Source organism: Capra hircus, chromosome 14 (assembly GCF_001704415.2).
Source record: "Capra hircus breed San Clemente chromosome 14, ASM170441v1, whole genome shotgun sequence".
NCBI classification, from domain to species: domain Eukaryota; kingdom Metazoa; phylum Chordata; class Mammalia; order Artiodactyla; family Bovidae; genus Capra; species Capra hircus.
Window position 1 is genome coordinate 71,183,267 of NC_030821.1, and position 19,647 is coordinate 71,202,913.

The 19,647-nt window shown below is 48.1% G+C and overlaps 1 protein-coding gene across 1 annotated transcript; it reads left to right on the top strand.

The window, feature by feature from the left end:
• Positions 463-19,115, top strand: GSDMC (gasdermin C). Its single transcript, XM_018058104.1, is given in 18 exon segments — positions 463-475; positions 1,011-1,015; positions 1,874-1,986; positions 3,617-3,837; positions 4,867-5,050; positions 8,712-8,880; positions 10,752-10,863; positions 14,092-14,143; positions 14,497-14,528; positions 14,622-14,684; positions 14,997-15,023; positions 15,268-15,297; positions 15,575-15,601; positions 16,458-16,597; positions 16,921-17,035; positions 17,713-17,786; positions 18,429-18,518; positions 18,520-19,115. Coding segments are annotated over 18 exon segments (1,617 nt in total). The 3' UTR covers positions 18,670-19,115.

Below are 19,647 nucleotides of genomic sequence, written 5' to 3' on the forward strand. Positions count from 1 at the left end.
TTTTGAGAAGATGCCTGTGGTTGCTGTGTTGACAACAGACACAGTAAGAGCCAAAGTAGGAAGTCTGGCTGGGAGAGGATTACGTGGATGCAGGCGAGAGGTGATGGTCACCGGGCCAGAGTTCAGCACAGAAACTGATAGCAAGAGAGCACATCGGAACACATGCGTCCCAGACTGGGACTTGAACCCGTGGTCTTTTAACTGAGATCACACGTCTGGCCTCGGGACTCAAGCTCAGGTTCTTGATGAAGTAGTCAGTGAGAAACAAATGACAGGTAAGACGTGGACTGATTAAGGGAGGAGCACACTCCACTCGCAGAGTGTGGGCCATCTCGTGTCAGTGGGTAATTTTGTAGGCTAATAAGGAGAATTAGTCCAGCTGTTTGGAGGGAAAGACAGGGGATTTCCAGGAATTGTCCACCGCCCACTGGTTGACCTTTTATGGCCGGACCTGGAACTGCCATGGCCCCTGTGGGTGCGTCATTTAGCTTGCTGATCCCCTACAAGGAGCGTATACTGAGGCTAGCGGCAGTCTCTTCCACCTCCTTGGACCTAGTCGGTCCTCACCGGTTCGTGTCATGTCCTGTGGCTATGTCATTCTTTCAAATGTGCCCTGCCCTTTCCCTCCTGTGTCAGGTCCAGCCTGCTGTGAAGGCAGAACCAACAGTGACAAAAAGAGGAGTTTGGCTAAGTGCCCACCCTGGCTTCTTAAACGTGACACTTGGAAAGAGTCGGGAAAGGTAATTCCAAGAGGGACTGTTCGGGCAATCCTGGCAAAGGAGTGAGGTAAGCACAGGGCGTTAAGGGAAAGTAGATGCTGAAGAGGCAAGAGGGCGAGGTGGAGGCACCATGAATCCCGGCAGACAGAGGGCAGCCGGCCTGCAAACTCAGCATAAACCACACACGCCCTTGGCCACGGACGTGCTCTCAGTGCACTTGTCAGGACACGCTTATTTCCATCTTCTTTACTTCACCAATCTTAAAATGGGTATTGTCCGTCTCCCCCGCAGTAAAGGTAAGTGTTTGGAGTCAGGCACTCTTTCTTTCTAACCTCTGTACCCCTAACACTGGAGTCCAGACAGTATGTAAGAAAATGTAGACCCAGAGACTAGAAATTGTAGCTGGCATGTAGCAGCTGTTTGCTGACCGAGTAGCTCAGCGAGGGAGGGCTTTGAGAACTCAGGTTGCCCTGGAAAAGAAAGGGAAGAGAGAATGTGCGAGAGAGCAGAGACCAATAAGCGAAATGGCAGAAACAGGCAAGACCTTGACCAGGAGAGGAGAAACAGGAATGGGAGAGACAGAGGCACAGGCGTGAGTCGGGAGGAGGAAGGAGGGGCTGAGAGGAAAGATCTTCGTGAAAACCTCTCAAAAGATGACTAATGGAGGATTCTCAAGAAACTAACCTGGGTTGTGCAATGCCCCTACCTCACCTCGCCCTCCTCTGATATCTTCAGTAAATCAGCATTGCTGACTCTTGGCCCTTCCTCGCTGATCCAGGATTGCATTTTACATACAGCACCCTTAAGATAAAATGTGAGCCAGGTGTGTTATTACAGTCACAGTGACTAATACATGCATAAATCAAAGATGTTCAGCCAGTTCTCTTTGTGCCAGGGAAAAAGTATCACTTCCCAATATCTCTGTCCAGTCTGCTCCAAGACATCCTAGTAAACATAGAACCAAGCACTGCCTGATTCTACGCTGCAGACTTTTGGCTGATAAGAACTTAAGAAGGTTAGATTCCATGATCCAGAATTCAGCTCTGGCCCTAGCCTCCTGGAAGAGAAGAGGGCCCATCGTATGCTTGTTTTTCCAGGACTTTGCATTGGAAATTGAGTCAGAGACTTACTGGTGGAGAGAAATCAGTGAGTAGAGTCACGTGTATCTACTCTCTGAAGTTTGTCAAACTTGGCTTGACATCAGGAGGTCTGAAGCAACCCTACTCAACTGGAATCTTTTCTACAAGGCAAAACAATACACAATCTGGTAAGTTCTATTTGGAGACTCAGGGGATGAACAAGAAGAGAAGATATTATACTCTGGCCAGAGACAGAAATGTTCAGGGTAGATTTGTGAAATGAACAGAGGTGCATTTGTTTGGGTTTTTCAGACGGTAAAGAATCCTCCTGCAATTTGGGAGACCTGGGTTCGATCTCTGGGTCGGGAAGACCCCCTGGGGGAGGGCATGGCAACCCACTCCAGTATTCTTGCCTGGAGAATCCCATGGACAGAGGAGCCTGGCGGGCTGTAGTCTGTGGGGTCACAGAGAGCCAGACACAACTGAGCATGCACACGCATCCTTGCTACACTAGTAGTAAGTGATAAGTAAGTCCTACACCAGGAAGTGGTAATACCACTTCAGTTCAGTTCAGTTCAGTTCAGTCGCTCAGTCGTGTCCAACTCTTTGCGACCCCATGAATCGCAGCACGCCAGGCCTCCCTGTCCATCACCGACTCCCGGAGTTCACTCAGACTCACGTCCATCGAGTCCGTGATGCCATCCAGCCATCTCATCCTCTGTCGTCCCCTTCTCCTCCTGCCCACATTCCCTCCCAGCATCAAAGTCTTTTCCAATGAGTCAACTCTTCGCATGGGGTGGCCAAAGTACTGGAGTTTCAGCTTCAGCATCATTCCCTTCAAAGAAATCCCAGGGCTGATCTCCTTCAGAATGGACTGGTTGGATCTCCAATAATTCAAACACTTGGATCTCCAGGGCAGTTCTTGGCTCTGAGCTCCATCTACATTATTGCCTGGGATTTACTTCCTTTTTGTACTTTTTTTATAAATCTGTTTAATCCTTTTTTCAGATTTATTGAGGTATGAATGACAAAAATTCTATATATTTAAGGTTTATAACTTGATATTTTGATATACATACATACAGTGTAAAATGGTCACCAAAATAAAGTTGATAAACGTATCCACCACCGCACATGGGCTTCCTGGTGGCTCAGACTGTAAAGAATCTGCCTGCAATGCAGGAGACCCAGGTTCGGTGCCTGGATTGGGAAGATCCCCTGGAGAAGGGAATGGCAACCCACTCCAGTACTCTTGCCTGGAGAATTCCATGGACAGAGGAGCCTGGTGGGCTACAAGCCATGGGGTCGCAAAGAGCTGGACACAACTGAGCATCTAATACCTTCTACTTTCACCACCTCACATACTCCCTTTAGTGTGTGTGTGACGAGAACACTTAAGATACATCCTCAGCATATTTCAAGTATACAGTACTGTTAACTATATAGTCACCATTCTGTACATTAGATCTCCATGTTTTTTTCATCCAGTATAACTGAAACTTTGAACATTTTGACCAATATCACTCCATTTCCAGCCCCCCAACCCCTGGACACCATCATACTCTCTGCTTCTTCCATGAGTTTAGCTATTTAAAATTCACTTACAAAAAAAAAATTAAAAAAAATAAAAAATAAATAAATAAATAAAATAAAATTCACTTACAAATAAGATTTTGTAGTAGTTGCCCTTCTGTGTCTGGTTTAAGACCTAAAGTTATCTCTTATCATGTCCATTCCTTTGGGGAAAAACATCAAGGATCTATCAGAGGTTGCCCCCTTTCTCCCAAATGAACTTTGTACTCCCCTCTGCGCTCCTAGCATCACGCCCTCCCTGTTTGGGCGTACTAGCAAGAATTTGGTCAAAGAGCTTGGCGACAAAGACTTCAGGCCCATCCAAAACCCGCTGAGTGCCAACAAATTCTGTCAGCTGAAGCTACTGCGGAAGAAGAGGAGGACCCTCTCTCAGTTCTGGGAACGACCCGATGTCCCAGTTGACTGCACCCTCACAGACATCCTGGAGCCAAGCCCTTCAGTCCCAGGTAGTGTCAACCAGGGGTGAGGGAGGTAAGGAGTGAAACACAAGGGTCCTCACAGTCGAGCAGCCAAGAAACCCCTGAGACACCTGCACGGGTGGATACCAAACCAGCCTTGTCTCAAGGCACAGGGCAAGGAGCCACGCTTCTTTGAGAATCTAACTAATTATCTGGACCCAGGCACGTTTTTAGCACACTGAATCCTTACAGCAGCCTCTGAAGTTGGGATTAATAGGTCCATTTGCATAAGAATAAATGGAAACTTACTTCCCTGATGGCTCAGGCGGTAAAGGCAGCTGCCTGCAATGCGGGAGACCCGGGTTCAATCCCTGGGTGGGGAAGATCCCCTGGAGAAGGAAATGGCAACCCATTCCAGTACTCTTGCCATGGAAAATCCCAAGGATGGAGCTATAGTCCATGGGGTCTCAAAGAGTCAGACACAACTGAGCGACTTCAGTTTCACTTTCAAGTTGAAACTTACAAAATACCTTGTTCAGCTACACACCTAGGAGCTGGTAGAACTGGAATGCAAATCAGGTCTGCCTGGCCCTAAACCCCAAACATTTTCCGTTCAGTGTGCTGCCCCATGGGGCTGACGCAGCGCCTGGAGAGATGGTGCTCGGGCTCTCCTGGATCTGCGTGCAAGTGACATCATCCCTTCTTGGAATCAGGACATCAGTCCCTCGCTATCCAACCCCTGGGGAGATGTATTGTTTGTCCGCAGCAGTAATTTACATTTAAGACTTTAACTGATCAGCTGGCTTCTCCACTGAGATTTACATGAGTAAAAGGGATGGGATAGGGACTTCCCTGGTGGTCCAGAGGTAAGACTCTGCACTTCCACTGTAGAGAACTCGAGTTCAATCCCTGATGGGGAAAGTAAGATCCCGTGGGGAGTGGCTAAGTAAATAAAAATTCAAAAAAAATTTTTAAGAGGATTAGGATAAAAAGAGGACTCGGTTATTCTATTTCCCACACCGGCTATTCCAGAGTGAATTCTTGGCTAAAACTAAGGTCATCTTTTTCTATCCCCAGTGCCTGTAGTGACAGAAAAATTCGTCTTCATTGACAAAATGGTCTGGAAGGGGGCAGCTGAGGTAGATGTGACCGCTGGGCTAGAAGTGTGTGTGTCGGGGAAGGCTAACCAGTCCTATGAATGCTCCCTGGAGGTTCAGTCTGTTACCATCTCACCATGCAACTGGGAAGACCTCCAGAAGAGGTGAGGCCAGGGGAGAGGAAGAACGGGTGAGGGAGCCCCAAGGGCTCTCCTCATGGGCAAGGAGGCGTCTAGCAGAGCTTGCTGCTGAGGTTCAGAAGGAACAAAATGACATCCCATATCATGTGCTCTACTTAGATATTCATGCATTCACTCACTCATGAAACTAATGGGCATTATCTTATACACACTTATTAAAACAGGAGTTACCCATTACTGTGCTATTACGTGCTGGGCACTGAATAATAACAAGATATATATATCTTTGCCCTATCTTGAGAAAACTGTATGCAGGTCAGGAAGCAACAGTTAGAACTGGACATGGAACAACAAACTGGTTCCAAATAGGAAAAGGAGTACGTCAAGGCTGTATATTGTCACCCTGTTTATTTAACTTATATGCAGAGTACATCATAAGAAATGCTGGGCTGGAGGAAGCACAAGCTGGAATCAAGATTGCCAGGGGAAATATCAATAACCTCAGATATGCAGGTGACACCACCCTTATGACAGAAAGTGAAGAACTAAAGAGCCTCTTGATGAAGGTGAAAGAGGAGAGTGAAAAAGTTGGCTTAAAGCTCAACATTCAGAAAACTAAGATCATGGCATCTGGTCCCATTACTTCATGGCAAATAGATGGGAAACACTGGAAACAGTGGTTGACTTTATTTTGGGAGGCTCCAAAATCACTGCAGATGGTGATTGCAGCCATGAAATTAAAAGACACTTACTCCTTGGAAGAAAAGTTATGTCCAACCTAGATAGCATATTCAAAAGCAGAGACGTTACTTTGCCAACAAAGGTCTGTCTAGTCAAGGCTATGGTTTTTCCAGTGGTCATGTATGGATGTGAGAGTTGGACTATAAAGAAAACTGAGCACTGAAGAATTGATGCTTTTGAACTGTGGTATTGGAAAAGACTCTTGAGAGTCCCTTGGATTGCAAGAAGATCCAACCAGTCCAACCTAGAGGAAATCAGTCCTGGGTGTTCATTGGAAGCACTGATGTTAAAGCTGAAACTCCAATATTTTGGCCACCTGATGCAAAGAGTTGACTCATTGGAAAAGACCCTGATGTTGGGAAAGATTGAAGGCAGGAGGAGAAGGAGATGACAGAGGATGGGATGGTTAGATGGCATCACCGACTTGATGGACATGAGTTTGAGTAAACTCTGGGAGTTGGTGATGGACAGGGAGGCCTGGCAAGCTGCGGTTCACAGGGTCGCAAAGAGTCGAACACGACTGAGCAACTGAACTGAACTGAACTGAAAGCCACTTTTAATTAGTGTAGACAGGCAAAGGACAGGGAGTGAGGAAATAATCAATAAAAAATAAATTAATAAAAGATTAATTTAAATGAGACAAAGACTCTGAGACTGTTTAATTAAACTCTGCAAGTGTACAGTGATTTAATTTACCTCCATGCATATAGGCAAAGATGGATAGCCAATGAATCTCTAAGAACTTAACAAAGAACTTAAGTCTTTACACCTTTTAAAAACTGAGATGCCAGTTTAAATAGATTTTTATGACGGTAACAAATGTGGAAGCCCATGTTAAGGAAGCAACTAGAAACTCAACAGAAGTTACTTTGACAGGGCATTGCCCAATTTCTGTCTTCCTGTGTCTTGCCAGCCCTTATTGGAAATAGCATCTGCAAAGACTGTCTTGCAGGAAAATATCTGGGTTTCTGGAACTAAGAGAATAAAAACCATTTTTCTCCTTGATGAATAAAGAGAAAATTTCTAGAATAAATTGTATCAGCTAGTTTCAAGTAAGATAAGTAAGTCTGAGATCAAAGCTTTAAATATAAAAAGGCAGTTAGATTTTTAATAAATGGGATGTGGAGGCTGCAACGTGTTTCAGCTACAAAGGTAATCACAGTTTGTGATGGGGGCTCACATCTTGTCTTGTGAAAGTAAGACAAGAAGAAGCAACAGAGAATGCCTGGAGGGAGGGTAGTCTGTTTAGGTCTCGGAGGGGCTGAGTTGAGTTCAGACCTAAAGAATAAAAGAAGCAAGCAAGAGCAGGATGAAAGGGATCCAGAGGAGGGGTTAAAGGCAATGAGGCAGGGCAGAGGTGGGTATTGTCAAGATGTTGGAGGGGGGAGGCTGCCGCTTAGCCAACCAAGATGAAGGTGATGGAAAATGAGGCTCAGGAAGTAAGTAGATATCAGATAACACAGCCCTTAGACACCAGATAAGCAGCTTGAGAGCAGAGTGAAGAAATTGAGTTGAAATTCAACATTAAAAAAAAAACTAAGATCATGGCATCCGATCCTATCACTTCATGGCAAAAAGAAGGGGGGAAAGTGGAAACAGTGACAGATTTTCCTGGGCTCCAAAATCACTGAGGACAGAGACTGCAGCCATGAAATTAAAAGATGACTGCTTCTTAGAAGGAATTCGATGACAAACCTAGACAGTGTATTCAAAAGTAGAGACATCACTTTACCAAAAAAGTTCATCTAGTCAAAGCTATGGTTTTCCAGTAGTCACATACGGATGTAAGAGTCGAACCATAAAGAAGGCTGAGTGCTGAAGAATTGATGCTTTCGAATTGTTGTGCTAGAGAAGACTCTTGCGAGTCTCTTCGACTACAAGATCAAACCAGTCAATCCTAAAGGAAATCAACTGAATATTCATCAGAAGGACTCTTGCTGAAGCTCCAATATTTTGACCACCTGATGAGAAGAGCTAGCTCATTGGAAAAGACCCTGATGCTGGGACAGATTGAAGGCAGAAGGAGAAGGGGGCGGCAGAGGATGAGATGGTTAGAGAGCATCACCGACTCAATGAACAAGAATTTGAGCAAACTTCGGGAGACAGCGGAGTACAGAAGAGCCTGGCAAGCTGTAGATCATGGGATCTCAAAGAGTCAGACATGACTTAGCAACTGAAAAATAAGCGGCTTGAACTGCACTCCAAGGGCCATTGGAAAGCTCAGCCCTGGATCCTCAGTGACCCCCTCCACTGAAAAGCAACCCAGGAGTTTCTCAGGCTTCCACACGGCCGGTATCCGGGGCACCACCCCTAGCAGGGGCCTTGAGTAGAATCAGAGATGAGTCTCAGAAATGAAATGGAGATGAAATTTGTCTTCAGGACTTCACACCGCTCGCATCTCCCACCCAAACTTACATCTTCAAGCCAGGCCTACCCACCTACCAAGGGTGTTCCATCCATAAACACCTACCCATACTAGTCAAGAAAAAAAATCATCCAAAATCCTCCCAGCGTCATCATACTTTACCTGTGTGCTCCACAACCCACCCTGACTATGTCTCTGGACAAGGGTGGGTGGGGAGGTCCCCAGGCGTGACAGCAGGATCTCCTAAGGACTGTTCTCCACCATCTAGACTTGTCTACTTCTGGATCTTCTGGTCAGAGGCCCTAGAGCTGGAGATCTATAAACTGCCCTCTAAAAGCAATAACATAATTTTGGAAAGCCTTAGGAAGGTGGCTTGCATACTCACACCCATCCCTCCGTAAGAGAAGGGGGCCTCTCCATCATGCATGCCAGAGACATCCTTCTTAGCCTATAAGCCAGAACCTTCCCACCGTTTAGGGCTCCACACAGGCTCTGCACACTTCAGGTCCTAAGGAGAGGAGAAACCTGAGAAGCCATCTCTTTCGCACTCTGACCCTCCTCCTCCTTTATGTCCGCTAGGAAAGTGTTGGATCAAGAGCCGTCATTTCTGAAGGAGTGCAGGACCAGAGGGGACAACCTGTATGTGGTGACAGAGGCTGTGAAACTGATCAACAGAACCGTCCTGCAGGACAGCAGCCGTGTGAATGTCACGGGCCAATTCTCTGTCCCTTGGAGTTTTTATGCCAAGGTATCGTGTTGTCCTGAAGTGGGGTAGGACCCCAAGAGCACAGCCAGCCCAGTGTCGCTTCCCAGGGACCCTGGGCCCTCTTAGGACCTGTTTTCAGGGGCTGGGGTGAGTGGGGTCATTACTCCCCACTTCTCATGTGCTAAGGAAGCCTGACCCCTGACCTGAGAGTCCATCTAACATCCCCCCTTTAGTATTTCAGTACATGGGATTATTCCATAGTGATAAAATGGGCAATAGATTTAATTATTTGGGATTATATTTTGCTTTGGGCAAATGATAGATCCTTGAAATTACTAAAGTGTAGTCGCTGTACTATATTCCTGTGTGGTTTGCTAGAGGAAACAAGGAATTATTGTTTAGTCGCTAACTCACGTCCAGTTCTGAGACCTATGGACTGACTGTAGCCCACCAGGCTCCTCTGTCCATAAGATTTCTCAGGCTAGAATACTGGAGTGGGTCACCATTTCCTTCTCCAGGGGATCTTCCCAATCCAGTCAGGGATCGAATTTGTGTTTCTTGCATTGCAGGCGGGTTCTTTATCACTGAGCCACCTGAGAAGCCCAAGGAATCATTAACACAAAACAAAACTGTGGCAGTTAAAACACACTAAATACTGTGATACCTGAAGCAGAAAGTTTAAAGATTCAGAGTTAAATACATTCAAGCGCATATGATGTACACAACTCATCATGATGGCCAATTATAATCTTTCAAAATTGACTTAGACAAATTAATATATCAAATATGTATGCAATAACAGCTAGGATTCGCGGAGATAAAGAAATTGTGTGTGTGTGATAACGTGTTTTCTATGCAATATACTGTGTGTAAGTGTCCTCATTTAAGAGATTTAGGAACTAAAAAGGGGGGAAAAAAAGCCTGAAATATGAACTAGCTTTCCCCAAATCGGTTAATTTGTCCTGGGAGAGGCCAGATCCCACCTGCATCATTTGATTCCAAAGAAACCTGAAATAAATAAAACATGACTCCAATCTGAAGGACATTTTGATGTTCAGCTTTGGGTTTCCATCTGCTTGGGCTGGGCAACTTGACTTTGTGAGAATAAGAGAAAACCCAGTATCCTTTCACATAGCACAACTGCTCACAGGGTCCAGCAAGGTTCTAAATATCAGCTCCTGAGCTGAGATGCTGTTAAAACAGCTTGCTTCTCACCCTGATTCACGGCCGCATCGGTTTTGCCTGGTACCGCCTGTGTTTCAATACATCAGAGCTCCCCATGGCCTTGGTCTACACTGGACTCTCTCTTAGGAACTCGAGGGTAGCAGGCATCCTGGGGGATCAAAGCACAGAGCTGATTCTGGAGAGCCAGTGACTCATGAGGCTGCCTGAGGACATTGTGTGTGTTTCTGAGGAACAGCTCCCTGATCCAAAATAATTAAAATAATAGCATCTACAAAGAGCTTATGATGATACATTTTTTTTTACTGGTGTGTAATTGCTTTGCAATGCTGTGTTAGTTTCTGCTGTAAGTGAACTGGATTGGCCATGTACACATATATCCCCTCCCCCATGAGCCTCCCTCCCAGCCCCCCACCATCCCACTCATCCAGGTCATATGAGGATATATGTTAATCGGCGTCCGGGTCTCCCAGAATACAGGAATAGCTCCACGTGACGGTTAGTTTTGTGTGTCAGCTTGCCTGGTCCACAGGGCGCCCATATACATGCAATAACAACATGACATTGAGAGACGTGAAGGTAAATACTGGACCAAAGAAAAAGAAACAACGGGTAACCAGAAATCAGGACCAGGATGGGGGTTGGGAGGGCAGGAGGCTGCTGGGTCCTCGGCTCGAGAGCTTTTAGAAGCTCATGCACACATGACTGTATTGCCTGGCTTCCCTCCCCAGAGCACAGGAGACAGGTCGGGTCTCAAAGTGAGAGAAAGGACGCTGACTCTGCCCCAGGGCACCGTGATGGCCTATAAGAGGAAGCAGCTGGTGTTCCGGGAGAATGGCCGAGGTAAGCAGGGCCTGAAAGGGGTGGGGGGAGTGGGAGACCACCCAGAGGCCACCCTGGCTTCCCTCCCTGCTGGGGGAGGGGAGGAGCACGGTTTCTCAGCCTCCCACAGCCACCTCCAAGCCCGCAAGACCGAACCATGAGCACACGGAGACCCAGAGGCAGTGTCCCACGCGGAGACGGACACAAGGGGGCCCAACGAGGGGTGTCCTTAGCACCAGGCAAAGAGCAGCCCCGATCCTGACCAAGTCTATGCATTCAAGGCCCTGCCACTCTCGGCAGCTCACCTGGGGGAGCCGCAGAGCCCCGTAAGCCCAGGTAAAGCTCATAACACAGTGGCTCATCATAAACAGAACTGCAGATGTAAGGCCATTTCCTCCTCCAGGGCATCTTCCCAACCCAGGGATCGAACCCGGGTCTCCCACATTGCAGGCAGATTCTCTACCATCTGAGCCACCAGGGACACCCCAACAACAGAACACAGGAATCTATCTATTAATATGTCTTTCCCTCACTAGCCTCAAAGTGCACAGCCCCCAATACACATACCCTTGCTTTGGGTTCTGACTTCACATCAGTGAACTAGTGTCATCAAACACCAACCACACACCCAGGAGGAATGGTGAGCACTGGGAACACAGCTCAGTGTCCTTGGTGTCCCCTCTCTCAAATGCTGAGATCCAGCTAGAGGCCGTCCTGACACAGCTGAGGTCCAAGGGGAGAGGATGCCCTCAACACACACACACGCACACTCACACACACACACACGCTGTCCTGACACAGTTGAGGTCCAAGGGGAGAGGATGCCCTCAACACACACACACGCACACTGACACACACACACACGCTGTCCGACATAGCTGAGGTCCAAGGGGAGAAGGTGCCCTCAACACACACAAACACACACCCCGTCCTGACACAGCTGAGGTCCAAGGGGAGAGGATGCCCTCAATACTCGCACACGCACACATACACACACACCTATAGCACCCTCTCTGTAGCCTCTCATCAAGGCCGGGTGCTGGCATCAGTTGCCACCTGTCGACAGCAGTAGAAAAGAATCAAGCTCTCCAGTCTCATGGGGTCAGAGGACCTCAGCTTCCAGAAAAAGGGCCAGTCCTACTGAGAGCAGAGACAAAGATGGGATTCACGGCTAATTTAGAGAGAGACCAGAGACTGTGCAGAGGGCATCAGGAGATGGTAGTGTTATTAACAAGCGTGGGAAATGACAAAGTGTTATTTATTTAGGAGGGGATGAGAAGGAGCCTCATTTTCAAAAACATGTTTTCTAAGTGTTCGGTTCAGTTAAGTCGCTCAGTCGTGTCCAACTCTTTGTGACCCCATGAATTGCAGCACACCAGGCCTCCCTGTCCATCACCAACTCCCAGAGTCCACCCAAACCCACATCCATTGTGTCCGTGATGCCATCCAGCCATCTCATCCTCTGTCATCCCATTTTCCTCCTGCCTTCAATCTTTCCTAGCATCAGGGTTTTCTCAAATGAGTCAGCTCTTCACATCAGGTGGCCAAAGGATTGGAGTTTCAGCTTCAACATCATTCCTTCCAATGAACACCCAGGGCTGATCTCCTTTAGAATGGACTGGTTGGATCTCCTTGCAGTCCAAGGGACTCTCAAGAGTCTTCTCCAACACCACAGTTCAAAAGCATCAATTCTTCTGCACTCAGCTTTCTTCACAGTCCAACTCTCACACCCATACATGACCACTGGAAAAACCATAGTCTTTACTAGATGGACATTTGTTGGCAAAGTAATGTCTCTGCTTTTAAATATGCTATCTAGGTTGATCATAACTTTCCTTCCAAGGAGTAAGCGTCTTTTAATTTCATGGCTGCAATCACCATCTGCAGTGATTTTGGAGCCTCCCAAAATAAAGTCAACCACTGTTTTCAATGTTTCCCCATCTATTTCCCATGAAGTGATGGGACCGGATGCTATGATCTTTGTTTTCTGAATGTTGAGCGTTAAGCCAACTTTTTCACTCTCCTCTTTCACCTTCATCAAGAGGCTTTTTAGTTCCTCTTCGCTTTCTGCCATAAGGGTGGTGTCATCTGCATAGCTGAGGTATATTGATATTTCTCCCGGCAATCTTGATTCCAGCTTGTGCTTCCTCCAGTCCAGCGTTTCTCATGATGTACTCTGCATAGAAGTTAAATAAGCAGGGTGACAATATACAGCCTTGACGTACTCCTTTTCCTATTTGGAACCAGTTTGTTGTTCCATGTCCAGTTCTAACTGTTGCTTCCTGACCTACATACAGATTTCTCAAGAGGCAGGTCAGGTGGTCTGGTATTCCCATCTCTTTCAGAATTTTCCACAGTTCATTGTGATCCACACAGTCAAAGTCTTTGGCATAGTCAATAAAACAGAAGAAGCTGTTATTCTGGAATTCTCTTGCTTTTTCTATGATCCATCGGATATTGGCAATTTGATCTCCGATTCCTCTGCCTTTTCTAAAACCAGCTTGAACATCTGGAAGTTCACAGTTCACGTATTGCTGAAGCCTGGCTTGGATAATTTTGAGCATTACTTTACTAGCATGTGAGATGAGTGCAATTGTGCAGTAGTTTGAGCATTCTTTGGCATTGCCTTTCTTTGGGATTGGAATGAAAACTGACTTTTCCAGTCCTGTGGCCACTGCTGAGTTTTCCAAATTTGCTGGCATATTGAGTGCAGCACTTTCACAGCATCATCTTTCAGGATTTGAAATAGCTCAACTGGAAGTCCATCACCTCCACTAGCTTTGTTCGTAGTGATGCTTCCTAAGCCCCACTTGCCTTCATATTCCAGGATGTCTGGCTCTAGGTGAGTGATCACACCATCGTGATTATCCGGGTCATGAAGATCTTTTTTGTACAGTTCTTCTGTGTATTCTTGCCACCTCTTCTTAATATCTTCTGCTTCTGTTAGGTCCCTACCATTTCTCTCCTTTATTGAGCCCATCTTTGCATAAAATGTTCCCTTGGTATCTCTAATTTTCTTGAAGAGATCTCTAGGTGTTAGCCGGTAGGAACCGAAGACAGCGGGACTCAGGAGAAAGAGGATCATCACAGCCCTGCCTGCAAGTCGTGCCCTGACCAAGAGGGGGCGTGCGGGGCCTCACTGCACCCTTCAGGCGGGAGGGTGAAGGGAGAGGGCTATGGGTGCAGGCGTGTGAAAGGATTCAGCAGGAATAACCTGGGCTCTCCTGACCTGGCTTCTTCCCCTTGCAGCCATTCTTCTCATCTCAGATGATGACAAGCGGAAAACCTTCCCAGAAGATGAGTTCCTGAGTTGGGCAGGGTCTGTACCTAGACCTCAGTTTCAAGGCAGCAGCCACACAAGGCACTCAGTCCTACAGGAAAGACTCGTCCAGCCAGGTCCTCCACCACCTCCTCATTTCTTCCCCTGCCCTTGACCCAGACACAGGCCCCTTGGCCCGGCAGACAGCCACCTCTCTCTTCTGAATCCTGAAGCAGAGTCCTGGGGGTGGGGGAGGGGGTGGCGGTACTTGCCAAGGTTCCCTGTGTCCAGGCATTGTGTCAGCTGAGAGGTGGGAAATAAGGGGGAACAGGGAGGAGTTAGAGAGGCTGGGAGGAGGAGGGAGAGGAGATAGGAGGGGAGAAAAAGCGCCTCAGCAAGAAACTGCAGGAGCTGCGGATGTCACTAGGTGAGTGAGTCATTTTAGAGCCAGGAAATTGAGATCGGACCCCTCCACCAGGAATAACCTGGGCTCTCCTGACCTGCCTTCTTCCCCATCCAGAAATTCTTTCCATCTCAGAGGATGGCAAGCAGAAAGCCTTTTCCGAAGATGATGAGTTCCTCAGTGGGGCAGGTTCTCTGCCAAGCCCCCAGGCCCTGCTGAGCCCTGACCCTCTCTGGATGCTAATAAGAGCAGTGCAAGGTGTTTAGCCCAGGTGTTAATCTACAATGCAGATCCAGAAGAAAACTACCCTCCTTCCTCCATAGCCTGCTATCTTTTCTGTCTTTCACAAGCCATAGACCTTTGTGGCCACAGAGAAAGCCACTTTTCTCCTTTGAATACCAAGACAGCTAATGGGGGTTTGTGTTTGTGTGTGTGTTTTGGGGGAGGGGAGGTTAACTCTTGGCGAATAAGCCCTTCTGCTTATCTTTCCAGAGAAATGGCCGATGCAATCAGCGATGGGTGAGTGGGTGATCTTACAGCCAGGAGAGTGGGCTCCGATCCCTTCCCGAAGCCTCCCGTCACAACCCAAGTCCCAAGTGCTTGCCTTTGCTGTCCTTACCCATGGCACTGGCTCTGGCGCCCTGGGCAAGGAGAAGGGGTGGACAGAAAGCAGGGGGTTCAGGGAAGTAAGGGGCAGAAGTTCAGAGAAACCGAGCGTCCTCACAGACGAACTCTTGGATGGGGAATTAAATTTCCCTTCTAGGCACCATAAGACGTCTCATCCTCCCAATTGGTGAGTGTGTGTTTGCTGGGATTGGGGTGGGGTCCTAATGGCAAACACACGTCTGGAGATGGCCCCTGCCTTTGCCACCACTGCCCTGGGGCCTGGCCCTAGTTTCTGTGGAATGGGAAGGGTCTGGGAAGGCCAAGGAGGTGGAGGGATGGGCTGGAATGGGGGGAGGAAGAGGTTAAACAAAAGGAAGGAGGTAGGAGGGCACCACCCTCTAAAACGTCTCCAGAGTAAACCTGGGGGATGAGAAAGGGAGATGATCCCTTGTGACTCTTTCCAGGAAGAATACAGGAACCCATTTGCCGAGGTCAGTATTTATGGAGAAGAAACCTGGGGCTTCCTGGGTGGAAAATGCAAAGCTAAGCACCCAAAAGGTGATGTGCATGAACTTACAAAACTGAGCTATACTTCCCAGTTGAGGCTTTGTACAGCCCCACTCATTCATTCACTCACTCACGGATGCATGGACACAACAAACCCTTGCTGAAAACTGTTCACGCAACAGGCATTATTCTGAGCAGTGGGGATACAGCCATGGGCCAAACAGAAATTCCTGCCTCACTGGACTGCTCCCTCTTAGCAGACCATCTGGAGGCCACTTGAAGTCTCCTAGGAGAAGCAGAGAACCCCCAACACCATGCCTTGATTGTGTCTGTGGTCACAGATGATACAGGCAGTTACATGATGAGATGGATAATCTATGCGTGCCAGGTGCTACTCCCCCAAACATTTTACTTAGTAAACACATGTAATCCACATAACATCCCACTCAACACATGTGGAAACTGGGCCCAGAGCACCTAGGATTCTCATCTCTAAAGGCCATCACAAGCATCCACATTGTTCTAGACATGACCCAGAACTGAGCACTTGGTAATTTTCTTCCACTTCATGTGACCTCTTTCCAGAATCTCCTTCTTGCCTCCCAGCCTTCTACTCACCCTACCCCCTACCCCCTACCCCCCGGCCCCTTCTCAGCACTAGGACCGCCCACCTTTCTAGCCTATTATGATAGCTCCATCCTCAGAGTTCAAACACGCCGTCCACAGAAATGCTTTTGGTTGGCAGATAAGTGGGATGGAGGTGCCAAGCTTATCACACCACAAACCTTCTAATCAAAGAATTGTCCCCCACTTTCTGGTTGATGTTGATGTTGAGGACAGATTTCAAGTCCCTACAAAACGAGGTTTCCAGGGAAATGGAGGCAGTGGCTGAGCTCCCCAGGGACATTCGAGATGCTCTTTTCCATACCATCCTGGCCAAGCTCAAGGAGCAAGGGGCTCTGCAGGACCTCACAGACATGGTGAGAAGGGAGTCCCACTCTCCCTAAGGCTGATCAGAGCTCTGAAGGGGCAAGTTTAGGAGGTTGACAACTGAGATACCCAGGGAAGGAGGGTTGAGGAGGGGACCCCAGACACTGGCCCAGCACAGTGGCCAGGTCCAGGGCGTGCAGCCCACGTGTTGCAGCTGCTTGGAATCTCCTGGGGGAGGTAAAGAGCCCTCCCCCTCCTACCTGAGCTAATCACTTGTAAACTCAAAAGATACTGGCAGAATTGTACCACAATACCTATTGCTATTACTATTATTGTTGTTGTTGTCTTAACTACTTATACAGGTCTCCTCTAGCTGGATGGGAACCTTTGGATTCATACGGGCAGCTTCCTAAGTGAGATGCAGGAAGACTCAAGAAATGTGTGGCTTGAGTCAAAACATATCATTTACCTCCTTGAAGCCTTACTGGGTAAGAGGGACTTGAGGGAAATGTGGGAACATCATAAATTTGGCCTCTAGACCCAAAAGGAAGGGATTAGATGCCATCTGCCACCTCTCTAATGAGGGCGTCCCAGGTGGTGCTCGTGGTAAAGAACCTGCCCGCCAGTGCAGGAGACATAAGAGATGTAGGTTCGATCCCTGGGTGGGGAAGATCCCCTGGAGGAGGGCATGGCAACTCCCTCCAGTATTCTTGTCTGGAGAATCCCATGGACAGAGGAGAGGGGAGGGCTACCGTCCATGGGTCACAAAGAGTTGGACATGACTGAAGCGACTTAGCACACATGCACACACCTCTCTAAAATCTTTCTAATGACCTTCATCTCACATCATACATCTCTGCAAGGTCAGGAGAGCTCAGTGAGATAAATTTACCATAGGATATAGAACCAGCCCAGACCTAGAAAGACCAGCCCAAGTCCATCCAACCTATCACTGGGTGTGGACGATTCCAGGCTCCAGTCTGGACTGTGTTACAGAACATCCTGGAGACCATCCCAAGAGCAGGAGGGAACTTGACCTTCATGCCTAACGGGCTTTATTCCTTTGCCTCAGGGTTCTCCTCTCTTGGAGTCCCCTAGTTCACAGTGAGGTAAAAAGCACTGACTCCTCATTATTCTCTCTCCCCAAATGTCCCCTTGTCCCCAGTGCTGAGTGACATCCAACATGAGCTGCTGGCCTGGTCCATGGAGAAGAGGATCCTGCCCCAGCAGCGGGAGCTGGTGAGAAATCAACCCCCGGGGGCCAGCATCCTGGAACAAGGGCGAGGGAACCGGGGATAAGAATGATCCTGAGGAAACAGAGGATCCTGCTGGCACTGGGGACAGAGCTGTGTGGCTGCTGGGAACTCCCTGGCTGCCTCTCCCTCTGGGGAGCAGGCCCAGGGCATGGGGTCCACCTCAGGAGGGTCTCCATCTCCATGGCAACCCCAGCAGAGTTCCCGCAGTTGTAAAGAGCCACGCAGGAATGCACGTTTGGGGGCTCATGCTTCTCTCATACAGCTGCCGTTTGCAAATTGTCTTCCTCCACATGTATGTATATGTAAGAACATGTGTGTGCAGATGTACGCACATACATGCACACATTGCAGATACACATGTACACATGGAACTGCAGATAACACTATTTAGCAAGGTCAATGTTAGTATCACCATTTGGCAGCTGAGGAACCAAAGCTCAACAATTTTCAGAAACATATCCAAGCTCACCCTGACCATGGGTCAGAATAGGATGAGAGCTCTGGGCTCCTTGACTCCATCACTCTCCTTCTCCCATGACCCTAAGAGGCCCTGGCTCCCAGGATAGAAGGTCTTGATTCCCAACCTCAAAGGCTGGCCTGCAACAGCTGACCCTGTTTCCTCCAGGTGAAGAGCATCCTGGAGCCCAACTTCCGGTACCTCTGGAACATTCCCTTCACCCTGGATCCCAAGCTGCTTGCCTTGCTTCAGGAAGAGGGGGTTGGCCGTCACCTTTGGCCTGCTGCAGGAGTGTGGCCTGAGGGTGGCACCCAACAACCCCAAGGGGACTTGGGACCTGGAGGCCAAGAAACCCCTGTCTGCCTTGTACGGGTCCCTCTCGGTGCTGCAGCAACTGGCTGAGGCCTGAGCCCTCCCCAGGGGCGCTGAGTCCAGAGAGGCCTGGCTGCACCCTGGTCTAGCTGTGAGCATCCTCTGTGCGCAGGGAACATGGAGCCCCACCTTCTGCCACTCCAGTTTGGGTGGACAGAGATTGATAAAGATCAGAGGGAACATTCTAGGGTGATGGAAATACTCTGTAACTCTGTATCTTGCTAAAGGTTTATGCGTTTGTCCAAACTCAACAAATAGTATCTAAAGATCTGAGCATTTCATTGCATGTTAATTTTACTTCAAAGCAATGTACACAAAGGTTGAACTCTCATGAATAAGCATTCTGAATTGCATTGGGTAAAGTGTACTGACATCTGTAACTTACTTGGAAATATATTAGAAAATAAGGTGAATTGATGGATGGATAGAGAAGCATGTGATCAAGGAAATGTGATAAAATATTTAAAACAAGAGTTCTTTTTCATTCTGAAGTGTTCTTGTATGTCTGGAATTGTTTCAAACTTATAACTACCTCCCCCACCAGCCCCGTGCAACACACACACACATACTCACACACACAATTGTACCTGTGCCTCTGTCAGTCAGCCTGGGAGTTTTCAGACAGTGCCTTCTGAGCTGTGGGTTCAGTTCTTCCTTCATTTAAGGAAGATTCACTCATATCACTAAACACATTACACATTCTGTTTGTTGAATTCTTTCTCAGTCACCAAATGTCCTTGTGCTGTGCTAAGTCCCCTCATTTGTGTCTGACTCTTTGCGACCCCATGGACTGTAGCCCACCAGGCTCCTCTGTCCCTGGGATTCTCCAGGCAAGAATACTGAAGCGGGTTGCCATGCCCTCCTCCAAGGGATCTTCCCCACTCAGGGATCGAACCCACGTCTCTTATGTCTCCTGCATTGGCAGGCAGGTTCTTTACCACTAGCCTCACCTGCTGCTGCTGCTGCTAAGTCGCTTTAGTCGTGTCCGACTCCGTGCGACCCCGTAGACGGCAGC